We start from the raw sequence: 16,740 nt of genomic DNA on the forward strand, positions 1-16,740 counted from the left end.
CCGATCGCAGACACGATTAAGTGAAATTATGCCCGATAAAAAAATCTCAACAAGGAAATTTTCGGTACTGAACAAATTGCAAATTCACGGTGACATATGGAAATCCATACCGAGTATTGTGAACAGTTGAGAAAAAGGCCTTCTTTCTTTGAAAAAACTTTAGCAGCCCAACGATATTTAGATTTTTTTGAAGGCGACCTAATCCCGTGTTTTTCCCATCTAAGCAAATGAAACTTGTGGTTCCAACAGGATGGCGCTCTACTCAATTTTCGTGCAAACGTCAGAAGATATTTAATCTATCTTTCCAAGTATTAGAAGGATTAGGATAGCAAGACACGGACTAATAGAATGGTCGGCAAGATCGCCTGATTTGAATCCTTCGGACTTTTTATGGCGATACGCCAAAATGATTATACAGGGTGATTCAAAATTGGCGTCATTCCTTTTAATGGGTAATAGAAGCTCACTTGGAGAGTACTGAGTACTCAACTATAAAAACTGGGCCCATTGTAGGTACTAAATGTAATATATACTCCAACCTCACGTAGTCTATGTATGATATCTATCACCTAGTAGCAAATTAGATAAATTAACATCGTACCGATAATTTAGCATTGAACATCCTTATCACAAAGTGGAACCAGCAAGCACAAGCACCGGTTCCATATTGGTGCGGTTTCTTTCAATGTTTTTGTTCAAACATTTTTAAACACTTGATCGGCCTCCTGCGGAATCTTTGGGCTCACTTACAAATGTTTCTGCGGAAGCAATATATTTGTAGCAACTAATATACAAGAACACGAAACGTGTTTGTTTAATTTATACAAGATTACAGTTAGCCAGAGTAGCAGAAACCGATTGAAGAATCAGGACTAGTAAACAAGTGTCATCGAAAAATCCTTAATAACGGTTCTTCAATGCGCACAAAAACCAAATGATAAATGATGGGGGCTAGCAGAAAGAGTACGTAATTACTGCGAAAGTCGTATTTTTTTGGCCAGTTGCAAAAAAGGTCAACGATTCTGCATAAATCGTTTTCCAAAACTGGTTTTGATTTGGCGAAAATCTTCTTCGGGATGACCGAAAGATGTAAGTCGTAACCAAACGTTTTTTGTGTACATTATTTAACATTCGGCGTGGAGCTTTAGCATCATCCTTCGGCAATCGCCAAACAATCTCTGCTAGAAAACAGCGTTTAACAATGCGAAGACTCTTTGAAACTCATTCTTTAAGAGATGAATCGGAAAATCAACAAAACTCTTATATTACAAAACAAGTATTAAAACTGTGGCCAAATTAAAGTCGACATTGCGATTTATTTTCAGTATTAAATACTTGCTGTATTTAACACTGATCACTTGCAGGGGCTTCCAAAGTCCAGCTAAACATCTCTAACAAGTTTTTTACACCTTCAATTAGTACCCGATGGATTCGAAAATACAAGAGATCGATGTTAATTTTTGACGCGGCTTAAACCAAATATTGGTTTGCGATATTTCGTTAGTTTGCTTGTTAAAATTATCGTAAATGTTCGATGTATGCTTATAAATTGGACGCGTGTACTTGTAAAAATAAGCGACATTCCGCTAATTTTAGAATGCTTTTACATTTTTCCATTATTCCATTGGGCTTGATTTATTAAATTAGGAACTTGAATCAAAAACGAATAATGCTGTAATTAAAATGCGCACACAGAACAAATTAACAATAGGTGGTAATTAACAAATTTAATGATCAATTTACATACGATCGCATTTCTGCAATTAACAAATCTGCATCAAATACACGCAACATAAACAATGTGGACCCGGCACCGGAAAACGAGAATTCGTCGGAAACCTAAAATGCGGAACGATGGGAAAAGCGATGTTTTGTTGATGATTTTTTAAAATAAACATACAGGGACTTTGAATGGAAGAACAAATTTATTCTTGTAAAAATAATTTTAATGATAACTGATAATCCGTAAATGGCGCGGGCTTCAAAGGAGGCGAAAAACGCCTTGTAACCATCTGCAATTTACTCGACAGCGTTAAAAAATGGGAAAGTTTATGGTAAACCGTCTTTTGTTGCTTTCACTTTTACTAAATTTATTTTCTGCCAATCGGGCTTGTCTATGGCACAGTTTGGCGTCGATAAAAAGACCACAATGACTAGAGAAACTACTAAATCCTAGCTAATGTTTAGAAATAACACACTTAAAGGAAAAAATCACCGTGCCCATTGATAAACGATTCAATCCCACGAGAGCTTATAAAGTCAACCAATAAAAAATTTCTAGTCGAATCCCATTAAACGCATTAGACTTACTACATGGTGTTCGTTGAGGTGTGAGGTGTATTGCTTTTATTAATTTAATTTTTATTAAAATTTTACTATTTGGGAATTTTGTTAATTTCGGGCAAAAGTTATGCTTCTCAAAAACTATATGGAACCTGGGATTGAGAGCTGCAAGGGAGGATTGAATAATTGATTGCACATTGAGCAGCTCAATAACTTCTTTGTAAGCTACTAATGCGACTTGCTAAATTAAAACACAACAAACAAAACAAAACAATTTTTGCCAAAAACTATCCAGATAATTCATATTCCAAGTATCTCGAATACCGCGGCCAACACCCTGTAATTACGAAAATTAATCGAGGGCTGAATCCCCATTTTTTCTCGGCATCCATAAAAGTATTTAAATGAACCCATCTAGGTGCTATGCTAATAACAATAAACCTACTGACATTTACCTATAAAGTAGCTTAATAAAGTTGCAATAATCAAAGTGCTCATTGGAAGGCTCGATTCGAAATTGGTCGCGCCAAAAACAATAAAAATCTCCCATCGGCGACATTTAGCGAAGTTGAAAAAACTCTCTACAAATTGCTGGTTTATTGTTGCACATACCACGATGAAAAACCAATAATTGTTTATTTTTAGATTTAGTATGGTAAAAGCAAATTCACTTTTATTTCAGATTGTGGTGTATGGCTGATGATCGAAACGCCTCACTACACAATTCAGACGTAAATAAGGAAATGAAAATGCTTATTTACTACGAAATGCATATTGTTTTTTTCGTTCACGATTTCCAACCATTACGTGGTAATGGAGCATTGCGACGAAGACAAAGAGCATGTTGAATAGATTTTATAATCAATGCGATGCCTAGATGCTCATTCCTTCCATTTCCTTATTATTATTATTAATGCGGTTCTTTGAATTATACAGTTAAATTAGAATCAATTGTGGTAATGCAGAACTGTTTTCGTTGGTTTGTGTAAATCATATTTTTGCGGTTCTACAACGTTGTTAAAGTTTACCTAAAAATGCTTGTAGTGGCGTTAATTTATTATAGCAAATAACTAGAACCGATTTTTCTTAATTAAAAAAAAATCATAAGAATTCGATACAAATCATATCACATCAAAACGGAGCGTATGACGGGAAATTTTCAAGTGAAGAACTTAGCTTTTGAGTTGCTTCATTCAGGAGAAGTTGCCAAAGTGCAGAAAAATGCCCAATTTTGCTTTTAAATTAAAAAAAGTAATCAGTTTCTATGCGTTCGAAATTTCAACAATCCCTTAGTAACTATATTAATTAATATAACAGTTTTTGCAAAAAAGTCTCTTCGTATTAATTTAAAAAAATTGTTTGTAATGTTAACGAATTACACAGCCACAAAGTGAACCTGATCGGAAAAGATCTTAATACGCTGAACCAAAATCATGCTGCTGAAAGTTTCTGGAGTCAAATGGACGAAATTATTACGACAACAGTGAAGAAGAAAAGTAGGAAGAAATGAAGGAGACAAAGAACGCCAAAAACAACTGCAAAAAAAACAGAGAAAATAAAACACTCTGATACAGCAAAAGTCAAAAGAAAATAAAGAAGAATATGCAAAATCCCGAAAGGATTTTGCCGAAAGCCTCTAAGACGGCAATGCGAACAACAAGAATCCAATTTAATTCCACATAATCAGATTTTGATAGAGTTGGAAGCATTCTTAGCCAATTCTTGTATCTGGAATTTTAACAATCCATGCCATCAATGAAGAGCGTTAGACTTTGGCGACCAGTGCTTGAAACTGGTAAGTTTTTCGAGCTTTAAAGTCGTCGTTGAAAAAACTTCTTTTTAAAACCCGAAAAATTAATTGGTTTCACTGCCATCATTATTTATCTTTTATAATTCTTTGCGACAACAAGCACCGCGCTAATCCCATATGAGTACAACCTTCGATTGAAAAACCATCAATGTTACCAAAATATTACAAAATCATGATTACAGGCTGCCTATAAAGTAAATGAGTTTCATCTTCAGCGTCATCAATTTATGTATTGATATCGTCATTCAATTAGGTTTGGTCACCTATTCTATGGCAATATTTCCTCTACAACGCCAGAGTTAATCTCTACAGAAACCCTGCAAACAGCCCCATAATCTGGTTCCAATTGCAATGAAATGCTGTCCTTAATTAATATATACTCTCTAATAAAATCAATCCATTGTTTATGTGTGCATAACTTAACTGTTTTTGTTTAAATTTAATCAGACCGTTCTTAAAGCGTTTTTGTATTTACATAAAGCTGTAGCACTATTTCGAAACGGTTGTTGCTCAATGTTTGCGTTTTTATTGTTTGGTTGCAAACCGTTTTCTTGTTAGTCCATACAGTTGATATAACTAATTTCGTACTTAAAAGTCGATTTTTGTTTTTCGGGGCCTGACTGCGCCAAGGTATGAAAATGGTGCATGTTAATGCCAAATGCGTCAATTTCTTGTTGTGTTTCCACCAAGTCATTGATGTAGAGAACCATCAGCAATTGAAGGTTAAGACGTTGCGTTTAGTGACAAATAAGGATACCTCCAATTACCGTCAATTGTGCAGGCTAATCTTCCAATGAGTCGCCGCCATGGGCAATTGGCTCGACTGCGGTACCTTCAAAAGGGGTCCCCAGTTGCAAATTTTCATCATGCAGCTTTGCAATTTAACATTCTTCATTGCCTTATAAAAGCTTTCAAACCTGCTTTGCCCTTAATAATAAATAAATAAAAAACCCATAGTGTGGTACCCATTGGTACTAATGAATGAGTACTAGACCGAATCAGGTGTTTGATTTCTGACTAGGAATAAGCCGGGCGGAAACTGGGACGAAAGAAACAGCGAGTTGTTGAAGAAAGTGGTCAATACCAGTCGAAAGCAGTTAGCTATTGCCTTCATGTGATAGAATGAAGATGATCCAAACAGACGAAAAGTAATGACGCAAATGGCAAATAACAAACAAAGAGAAAGCATTTCCAACTATCTATTTATTTTATGCATTAAGTAATGGACGTAAACACTCCCAACACTGGTGGCCAAGTGAAAACGTGTCTAAAATGGATATTAAACTGATCGTCCGGTGACCAAGTGGAGAGAAACCGATGATTATTATAAATGTTAAATTGCCGCGGTTTCCATTGGCTGGAAGAGCGAAGAGCCATTCAATTTAGTTGTCATGGTTTTGGTTTGGGTCGCCAATTAGTCGGTCAATTAGTGAGTTGATTTTCCTGCCGAAGAAAATCTCTGCAGTGTGAACATTCCATGGCAGCCTTACATAACAGTGCGACTGCAACCACATCAGCAGCCTTGATACGTTTTTCACCTTTGCTGAATTGGCGATTAAGTTAGCAGAAGGACATCAACTTAAGAACTGGCCACTTTTATGAGGCGGTTAAAAATCGTTGACCGATTACAACCAGTTACAGGGTGTGGGGAATCATTCGGCTCGTTATCAAGTTCATTTGAACATGTCGTGGACAACATTGTGGGTTCAAAATGTGACCTTTGATTTGTAAACGGATAATTCCGAAACCATTTTTATCATCAGAACAAATAAATAACAGACAAACTGACATTAAGTGAAAACATTACGAGCCGATAACCTCTGATGGATGGTTGCAAAATGCGATCTGTTCTGATCGTGGTAGCATTGGCATATTGTGAAACGCATACATTTATATCGCATGAGGTTGTATCACCTACATATTTGTATGCGACCAAACCGCAACTAATAATAGACATAGATATTTTGCAGTAATTATCGCTGAATTTAAACGATTTGCCAACTGATAAGTGCATTAATCCACAAGAATCAATTAGACATAACATGGAAAAGGCTGCATTAGTTAAATGTAAATCGTGTAAAAAACGCGGCGTAGATGTTGAAGGGAATAACCGCTAAGCAAAATAAATGTTGTAATAATAATCAGGTCAAAAAAGACTCACCTTCATCCACATGAGTTCCATGCTTGAGGTGATGCAGATGGGCATAGTAGTGGTGATGGTGCAGGATACACTCGAGGTCCGTACAGTTCAACATTTTGCTTGTTAACTTGAAAGTATCACAAAAAACACCGACTCAACCGACGCAAATATCACAGTAAATCACTTAACGGTTTTTAAAACACTTTCCAATTTTTCATGATGTTGAATGACGGTGACATGAACACTGATGTTCGCCAAATAGACACTAATCAAGGCTCTATCTGAAACAATTCAGTTAATTAATAAAACTTATTCACTTGAATAACAGGAAATTAGATATCCGATCACTAAGATTTAAGAATATTCACTAGCACATATTCTCACAGGAAAATCTCGGAGACTTTTGTTAATCGAATGTCAATCGTTCATCCTATAAAGCGGAATTCATGCCTTCAAACAACGACTTCAAAATCTTTTGTGGATGCAAAAAGGAGAAATGTGGCCTTTTGCAATGGCCTCAGTCGTGCAAGGCGCACAAACATACCAATTAACCAATAGGTTGAACCATCTGGTGAAGACTTCTCACTAAGATCAATTATAATTGATTCGATTGGACTCACCTATTAGGATCGAAAACTTCCCTTAGAACCTGCCAAAATATTCCCCAAAGTTCAACCACTGATCACCCCGGTGGGTTTTTGCACAATTTTTACAACTCAAAATCACAACGTTTTCGAACACACAGTTTCGAAAATTTCCGAAGAATCTATGAATTGCGACCGCAGTGGATCAAACGAGAAGTGCTTGGAACTGAACAGGCTTCTTACTGAATTAACCATTACGTAGATGTCTTCTTCATAGGCCAAGCAGCGTGTTCTAGAGATATCTTCAATAAGGGGTCATAAATGCCACGACAACGAGACCCGAGACGTGGACTGAACAAGATTTACGTAAAATGTTTGAAGGATATTTTCTTGCAAATTTTTAAATTGATCCTGTGCTCGTTGCGGAAGACTGAAATCAAGTGAGACATTTTTACAAGAAATTACCAGCGCCTTAAAACTTGATGACAACGTAGATTTCAAGCCCATGGTGCAACTGACGCACTTCGACCGCAATCGCTCTATCGAGATTGCAATAAGTAGGCTTTGGATCAAGCGGTTTTCATGGAAATGCAACTAGTGCGTATGTAAGAGCACGTTTGTTGCACCATGAAGGCAAAAATATCGATTTTTTACCGCCCAAAGGAGTCAAACAGAGCTTGTAGACCACACATGGTACATGTCTGGAATAAAACTCCTCCTTTTCCTCAAACATTTTTTCTCTGCACACATTTTGTCACGGTCTGCAAGCTTCGTTTTACTTGAAACTTTTTGTCTAAATCAACAATCCTGCATTGATGTTGCACGAAAGCAAACCACTGGGCTCAAAAATATCCATTTATACCAAAAAAATCGCTTTTGAACGAATTCAATTACCAAAAATTCAGTTCCTTATCTTCGAAGGCAAAGTTTGAAAACGCAATGACAATGTCGATTCCATCCGGGGATAACTTGTATAGCACATGTGGCCTTTGTTGTTACAAAGTGTTAACAAGTAAAGAATGAAAAAATCCTCGTTGAAAATTGAAAGAAAAAATGAACCTTGATGCATATCTTACCCAATCTTCTAATATCCGAATAAAATAGAAAAAAATGACGCCATTGACAATTAATTAGGTAAATGAAACCACACTGCACCGACCTCAATCGCACCCGACACAACAATGGGAAATTCAAGGTGAAAAAATGAGCGAAAAAGTTTCCGCGAGTACTAAGTTTTCTGTTAACTAGACTACTTATCCAAACGCGTGCTGCCAATTAGGAAAGTGCTTCCCCGCTTCCTTTTGCTGTAGCTTTTTCGACTTCTTAGCACCATCTAATTAGCACCCACAGTCAAGCAAGCATGAATACAACAAAATTTGGATAAAATGCATGTAGAAAATCGACTCATTAAGTGTGAATTACGTGCCAATAACGATGCAATTAGATTCATTGGTCAAGGTTCATTGGAAGCAAAACTCTGTACATGTACTGCCTGGTATTTTTCACATGACACTTGGAATTTTTACGTAAATGTTATCAGCAAGCATTATTTAACAAGCCTAAAAGGTTTTCCCCGATACTGGTAAAAGCCTAAAGCAGGAAAATTGCGGTTGTGGAATTGTGGACAAACCAACTCAGCCCCCCATTTGTTCGCAACAACATTTACCGAAGGAATTTTCAATGAAAACCACTTATTGTCGGGTAGATTAGTAGTCCTTGCACTATCCACTACCAGTCACTTTGCATCCTTCCAGCACAATGACAGATCACAGAAAAGCACAGCCAACAAACCACCCGAAGTATCAACATCAAGTCAATAAACAAATAAATAGTCGAATCGGCTAAAGAGTCCGGATAAAAATTACTCGGTACTACTTGGTACGTGAAATAACGGTGAACTGAAAATGAGAATGGTATATGTTCGTCGCATGCCACTCGAAAGGAAGGTATCAAAGATTTCTTGGTGTCAGACAGTCTATGGGGGACTACTTTCTAATCGGATTTGGTGCCTCAGTGGAAGATGATTGGATACTTTGCCTGCCTTCTTTGGCATTTTAATGATCCAGGGAGGGAAAAAAAGTAATTTTGAAACACTCACCTTGACTGCGGAGGAACGTCGCAAAAAACTCGCCTCCATCCGCTTGGGCGGAATCTTCCAGGATGAACCTGAACCAATTAAAAACATTCATTTTCTAAAGCTTCTAAAGCCTGTTAAAACGGGTTAAACTCAGGGAATTGGCATTCAGTCTTGGGAAAATTGCCTCGATCAATTAATCTTAAATAACCACGATTTTTGCTCTTGTTGTCTCTGCCAAGGTTCATTAGTCACAACATAAGAGAAGATTGCAAAAAGTGTTCATTTTTTCCATTAATTACGTTCATCTGAATTGAACGGATTAATTTCGCTTTACACGTAAAAAATATCTAATAAAAGCAAATAATCAATTTTAATGTGCCTTTAAACCTTGTCCTCATTTTCTTGGCTTGGAAAGTGCTTTTTTGCATTCGGCAAAAGAAAATGCTCAATATTTTGCGTATCACTTGCTAATTCCTGACTGAAGTCACAACACGAAACACTTAATTAATAGCTTTTTTTGTTCTTTTCTCAAACAACAAAATTTAATAGGAAGCTGAAGAAATCCGACAGTTATTCTAATAATTCCTGATTGAGTTTCTCAATGACAAAGTTTGGAAACTATAAACAAAACTTAATTAGAATCGCAAAATACTCCAGTTATGGTCAGCCAAATTCAATTATACAGCCAGTTTTAAAGGGGAATCACTGTTTGGCAATTAAAACGCCGTTCATTTAGGAACAAATTAGCTTAATAGTTCATTAAAAATCATGTCCGACTGAAACATGTTTACATAATGCTAGCTGGAAGTAGTTTTCTTCTTCCGTATTGATTTTAAAGATGGGTGATAAAAATATAATTTCACCCAGTTCCCAGTTCTTAGATTCTAATTAATTCAATTTCTCTTTTCTGCACATCGCGGCTTCCTATTATATCCCGGCCAGATTATGCAATTGACCGCGATAGTAGAAAAACTACTGAGAATTTGGCATAAGGCGAATATGGACGAAAGGAAAATAAAAGCTCAACAATAGCAGAAGTTTCGAAATTAGAAATGTGTTTAAGACATGAAAATATCGAAGAACTTAAAAGGGAAAAGGCATCGTATTGCTGATATTTATCTGAAATAACTGTAACAAAGTGCGAAATTTACAAGGAAATCAGGCGGAGGAAAAATACGCTTCATTTTTAAAAGGTAGCTGATTCAAAAGAAACTTACATATAAATGAAGGTAGAAACAATGTTTATCAAACAAGTCGCATTTTCATGATTTTGAAGTCCCTACAGCTTTTTTTAATCCTGCTAAGTAGCGTCAATTTTGACTTCCACTCCACTGGAGGAAATGGTAATTTCGAAATATGTATATTAAAAAATGCAATTTTATTAAGAAAACTAGGGATAAAAACTGTTAAATCGGATCAACTTAATATTGTTTGTTTTTTTATTTGCGATATCGAGTTTTCCAGCAGAATTTAGAAGTTAGGGAATAATTCGATACCGTTTGGATTTTACAGATGAAGAATAAAGCGACTTTCATTTTTATTATGGACTTGCAATGAGAAAATTAGGTTTTAATCATAAAATGTCAATAATTATTCTCATTAATAAGTAAAATGTCTATAAAAGATCGCTTGCACTCAGAAATAGAAAAACAAAACTGAAAAAATTTGACCACGTATTTCCATTTTCAAAGCAAAAAAACTGTGTTGAAGTTATGCCACTTTTTCGTTTTCAGATTTTTTCATAATCTGCCTCTATACCTTGGTAGATTTTAAAAAAACCATAGTTTGCATTTGCAACAAAGTGACAAACGTCCCTAAACCGTATAAACAATTGTAGGTTGCAAATAAATCGGAAATGAAGAATTGCCGAAAAAATTATCTGAACATTTTATCACTTTTTAAAGCTCGACGCATTAACTTTAATTTAACAAAATAGCACTTTTAGTTTAGATACTAACTCTATTTTTTTTAGCTTTTTCTGCCTGTCTTGTAAATGCATATTTGTTCCATATTTCAATCATTTCCACATGCTTACATTTGCCGTTTTGTTCGAAAAATTCATTGTCTGAAATAGGTATACCTATAAATCCTACCTACATACCCTGGATAAATTTGAGTTGTAAGTTATATGTTTTGCGCTGAATTTTCAGCTCTGGATGGCGCGCAAAAGATAACTTTCTAAGCCATGACGAAAAAATATTCTTTCCTCCTTAGCAAGATTATTGAAATATTTAATAAAAACTAGCTGACACTCACCAACAGGTTCAAATCTCTTATGTTGTTGACATGTCGAATTCGATGCATTTTGAGAGGATTTTTTTTAAATTGATCTTTATGAAATTGTCGGCCAAAAATGAAAATTTTACATGCGACTTTTTCTAGCTCAATCGATTTCTTTCGACCAAAGGAGCTTTTCAGGGTGCACGTCTTAAAATGATCCAAAAAAGTAAATTAATTCGGATCTAAAGCTTCTGGTGTGTTTTCAATGAGTTCGTTGCATTCCTTGTTTTATTTTTATGAAAGTGACGCAGAATTTAAGGCATTTTGAGATAATTTAATTTTTTTTAAATCGACCACCCCTTATGAAATTTTTGGTCCAAAATAAAAATTTTTGCTTTCGACCTAAGAGCTCCTCAACATGTATAGAAAATGTATTTGGGTGTATAATCAGGAAGATATCGTCGGTTAAAGATCGTGAATGCTAAAGCGCTTAAAATGAGCTGAAAATGTCGATTATTTCGTAGCTGAAGATTCTAGCGTGTTTTTGAATGCGTTTGTTGCATTTCTTGGCTCATTCAGACGAAAATGATGTAGAATTCGAAGAATTTTAGCAAACATTTACATTTTTTCCGAAAATCCACCTCTACCCCTTAAGAAATTTTGGGTCAAAAATAAAAAAATTTGCATGCGTGTTATTTTATCTCGATGGATTGCTTTCGGCATCAGGAGATCCCCAATGTGTATCTTTAAAGTGTTTAGGTCTACGTAAATTAAATATCGTCGGTTAAAAATCGTGAATGCTAAAACGCTTAAAATGAGCTGAAAATGTCGATTATTTCGTATCTGAAAATTCTAGCGTGTTTTTCAATGAGTTTGTTGCATTTCTTGGCTCATTAAGACGAAAATGATGTAGAATTCGAAGAATTTTGGCAACATTTACATTTTTTCCGAAAATCCACCTCTACCCCTTAAGAAATTTTCGGTCAAAAATTTAAAAAATTGCATGCGTGTTATTTTATCTCGATGGATTGCTTTCGACTTCAGAAGATCCCCAATGTGCATCTTTAAAGTGTTTAGGTCTACGTAAATTAAATATCGTCGGTTAAAAATTGTGAATGCTAAAACGCTTAAAATGAGCTGAAAATGTCGATTATTTCGTATCTGAAGATTCTAGCGTGTTTTTCAATGAGTTTGTTGCATTTCTTGGCTCATTAAGACGAAAATGATGTAGAATTCAAATGATTTTTCGAACAAAAATCGGAACTTTGCATGCGTGTTTTTTGAGCTCAATGGACTGTTGCTAACCAAAGCGGTGGATAAAAAAAATGCCGAAACTCGTTGACCAAAACTTGAACTTTACAAATCTTTTGCGGCTGAATATTGATGCGCGTTTTCAAATAAAATAGACACTGAAACTGCCGCCAGGACAGTAATGGAAGGGAACGTTTTAGATTTACAATAATTGCTAATTACTTCATTCTCACTTAACTAATTTATTTTATGCTCGGGGCAATCGCGCAAATTATGTCATCCTTGTACATTTAACTACATAAATAATTGTCAGCCAACGATTCTACAATAGAAATACCGCCATTGATCATCATTGTTTATTTACCTGGGCTATTTCAGCAGTATTTACTGTTACCGCATAAGTTACTGACATGTGGTTGCCTGTGCAGACTGTTTAAGTATGTAGATGAGTTAGTTGGACCAAAAACCATCATTAGTGCTTAAAATATTGATCAAATTTGTATACAGACATTGTTCGTAATGGTCTACTTTGGATTGGGAAGACAACCAAATCACGTAGCACCAAACCCTGTCCAAATTCGCGCAATATTTTCTCTGTTGCAAACCGATTTCAACGTTGAAACAATAGTGCATTAAATAGCATGCAGGAATGCTAACAAAGTACATTACGACAAGTCGTTATGCTAATGTCAATCTGATGTGATAAACATTTGCAATTTGTGATATAATCGGGCTTGGTCTTCTTTCTGTTGCTGGATTTTAGCATCGCGGGTCTCAAAGTTAAATACATTCAATAAAACAAAGACAGGGTTTTCTAAATCTCTATCCTCAAACAAATCGATTGGTGTTTTAAATACGAGATATGAGGTCATCTACTGTTTTTCTAATGGACAATCCTATTTTGAAAGTGAGTTAAAAGCGGCGCAAACACATAAAACGGACGTATTACAGACAAAACAGATTGGACAAGGGGAAGCCGATTTTCCTCAAGGAAAATATCAATAAAGTCGAATATTTGCAGTTATTGCAAGAAGAACTAGTTCAGAACTTGGCTACTCTGTTTCCTGATTTCTTTATTTTTTCACCTGACCGTGAATATTTCCAGACAGAGGCACTGAAAGCTGACGAAATGAAGCCCCACTGGTTATATGGGTAGTTCTGCCGAATAATTACAAATGTTAAAAACGAGTTTGAGTTCCGTTTAGGATATCGTCAGCTAGTGATACATATTCCTTGCTGTAACCGTTGAAAACGCAACCAAAAAATTAATTTTGAGGAATTTTGGAACACTCTGCAAATCATTTCCATGCAGCAAGAGCGCAACTGAAAATTGTAATCGACGTGTCCGAGGATATTTCCGAAAAAAAACCTGTTTTTGATTTACTAAATTAATTCCAAATTAGAGACTCGCACTGTATAAATGCACATAAATATGTATGAGCCAATTTAGGTAACATGTTTGGCTAATGCCTGAAATTTTAATTTTATATAACTGTCCTTAAAGCAAGTCACCTTCGTATGAGACAAAGTTTTTAAACTTATGCAGTTGTTTACTGCATTATATTATAAAACAGCCGTATTAAGGACAAGGTAAAAGTAATATAGTTTTGATTTAACAAAGAAGATGCTGTGGCCAATGTATGAATAGCTGCTTTTGCACCTGGCATTCATTGCTATTCAACAATCAGACCTGCGGACCACTAATCTATAAATATTGATCTGCGCTAAATTCTGCATATAATAAGTAGCACCAACATTAAAATAAATAAATCATATCTATTGAAATCTAAGCCCAGTTACAAGCTTGAACCTGTCAACGGGTTTTCACTTGAAGTAGTTTCGAAATTAAGTCAACACGGGATTATGTGATTTGTACATTATACAACAAATTCAAAGCCACTAAGCTAAAACAAGTTGCTTTTTTCCAATCAACCGCCAACTACATAGTTTCATTCGCTCGAGAGGCATTGCATTGTTTTTTCACTTAATTGTTATGCTAATGTATCCACATACATAAGTGACCATCATTTAACACGAACAATGAAGACTTTTTGCCTGCGCTCGATTTAATTGAGCACACAAATACCTGGCTCATGTGGTCATCGAAAACATTTTGATGGATTGCGGATTGAATTTGTGAATGTTCCAGTTTACTCAGCAAAAATTGTTTACTTTTTGGTGAATATTTTCATGAATTTATATGCAGCAAAGAACACATTTTTGTAAAAATTGAAATGTCCTGACTAAACCATCATTAACAGCGGCAGCTTTCATTAACAAACTAACCATAAAGATCTGAAGAAGTAATTTTGAGAAACCACGAAAATTAAGCTGGTCGGATGTAGGTCAATGCTTTTCCATTTTAAGGTTTTTCCCATTACGTGGCGTCTCATAAGTTGATATGTATATTATGTGGAAGGTCCGTATATTATTCACCTTTTTTCCATTGAGTTAGTTCCGTGAATCTAATGAAAATAATTGATCACGAATGCCACAGCAATTAAGTACACAATGAACAAATTCGGGCAATCATAAAGCATGTGAGCATTGACTTTCAGAGGAGTTTCTAAAAGTTCCTCTAAATGTAAGAAAACAATCAATTCTTCGGTTTTTTTCTTGCATTGCAATACGAAAATCTATCAAATTGACTGAAGAAAGTCTGTCCCGTTTTGTGTTTAGATCGTAAAAATCTCGTCCTGAAATACCCTGTATAAAGCATACTTTCGCAAGATATTGCCCTTGATAACAGTTTTAAAATTCTTTCCTAAGCTTAACACTGTACTCAATTGCACCTCTCGATTGGACAACTTATTGGCTGTACAAAGTATATAGACACTATTTACATGGAGTTTTTATGATTTTCTACAAGAATTTATCGAGGTGAAGGCCCGCTGTTCAAGTTGCCTGGCCGATTTTGAAATTTGCCTCCGTTTAAATGTAATGCTTGTTATCTTATTCCAGATATCGGTGCAATACAGTTCGAACAGGACCGAAAACTCACTTTCCTTGGCTTTAAGCAAAAAAACCATCGAGAAAAAGTGACGCGTTTTTATCTGATTTTCAATTTCCATATTTAGGTTCGTTCGACAAGACGGTTTCCAAATTAAATTCTATTCAGCCCAGCTCTGAAACGCCATAAACGTAAATTTTTCTGACCTAGTTAAAATTTTTGCCATTCATGAGAAGCACGTGATTCCATTGAGTTTCTGCAGATAGAAATCGCGCAAAGCGAGACAAACGTTCATTCTTCAGAAGAGTAATCGCGTAAGCAATTCTCTGAATGAAACAAATTATAAGGAAATCGGAAAAAAATAGGACCAAAATTCAACAAAAAAAGTCGAGTTTTTTCACTGAAAATCTGTTGCTTTTCCCAATCAAGAGGCGTCAGATGACTCCGGGCAAGTGATCTCGTTGATTGGAAATTATTACGCATCGCGCTGTTATGTATCGTAAACTGGCAAAAAGTGAAAAAGTCCACAAAATAAAGAAACTGAACGCACCTTACATTTCTCGGAGAAAACGGGGCAACTTGAACAAAAAATAAACTGGTCAGGCCACTTTGGAACACTTTGTATGGCCTGTTCGCACCTAGTGGAGCCCAATAGTCTGGCACAGTCAATCGTGAACCGCCTGCGAAATAATCATGATATTTAATCGTCTTTTTTATTCGAATGAATCTAAAAGTATCATTTTTCAATAGAAGTGATGATCAAAAAGAAGCACTTTTCTTTACTGTTCATTTGTTTTACTTTTACGCACATGTGCGCAAAAGTAAATCTGACAAATTGAACGTGTCACTGTCATAAAAGATTTTGAAGTATTTTCAATAAAAAATAAACGACAAGCTTTTTTAATTAATTACGCAGGTTTATAGACAACTATTGATCATAATTTAAAGTTTACTTACAATTTGTAAATTATAACTTTGTTACAAGTTCAGTCTCAAAGTCGTTCAAATGGTCTATTTTTCTGCGCTCGCCGATGTTGCCTCAAGCAAAACACTATTTTTTTAAAGAGCGCACATTTTATGCAACATATGCATCAAACACCATACCGTGAAAGCAGCACTTGAATTTTCAACACTCATTGTTTCACTTGTATATGCTTACAAAAGTACGCTTTGGAAAATTACAAACGCCAAAACATGACAATTTCAAAAATGGCATTGACATCAAATTTTAAATATGAAGTTGACGGCTTTTATTTTCGGCTATTTTTATTTATTATAACTTATTATTCGTGTTATGTCCAGGGGCGGATCCCAGCCCAGAGCAGGGGCGGATCCAGCTTTAAAGTCAGGGGGGGTTATGTAGAAAAAATACAGTCTTCTGTTGTCTATGAAATTAGAAAAATTATCGTCGTTTTGTGCAAGGGT

The 16,740-nt window shown here is 35.5% G+C and overlaps 1 protein-coding gene across 3 annotated transcripts in view; it reads right to left on the reverse strand.

The window, feature by feature from the left end:
* LOC109546245 overlaps window positions 1–8,501 on the reverse strand; it is a 69,099-nt gene extending 60,598 nt beyond the window's left edge. The window contains exons 1-2 of one of the 3 annotated variants that reach the window (XM_048668461.1): window positions 8,484–8,501; window positions 6,255–6,514 (exon numbers count right to left, since the gene is read on the reverse strand). In XM_048668461.1, coding sequence (XP_048524418.1) covers window positions 6,255–6,348 — 94 coding nt within the window. In that variant the 5' untranslated portion in view covers window positions 6,349–6,514; window positions 8,484–8,501. Of the gene's footprint in view, window positions 1–6,254; window positions 6,515–6,853; window positions 7,100–8,483 lie in introns of those variants that run through there. The other 2 variants (XM_019917139.2, XM_019917140.2) reach the window with 2 other exon arrangements.
* Between the last annotated feature and the right edge of the window lie 8,239 nt (window positions 8,502–16,740).

This window comes from Dendroctonus ponderosae, unplaced genomic scaffold (genome assembly GCF_020466585.1).
Source record: "Dendroctonus ponderosae isolate FM_Combo_2020 unplaced genomic scaffold, Dpon_F_20191213v2 Dpon_F_20191213_7, whole genome shotgun sequence".
Classification (NCBI taxonomy): Eukaryota; Metazoa; Arthropoda; class Insecta; order Coleoptera; family Curculionidae; genus Dendroctonus; species Dendroctonus ponderosae.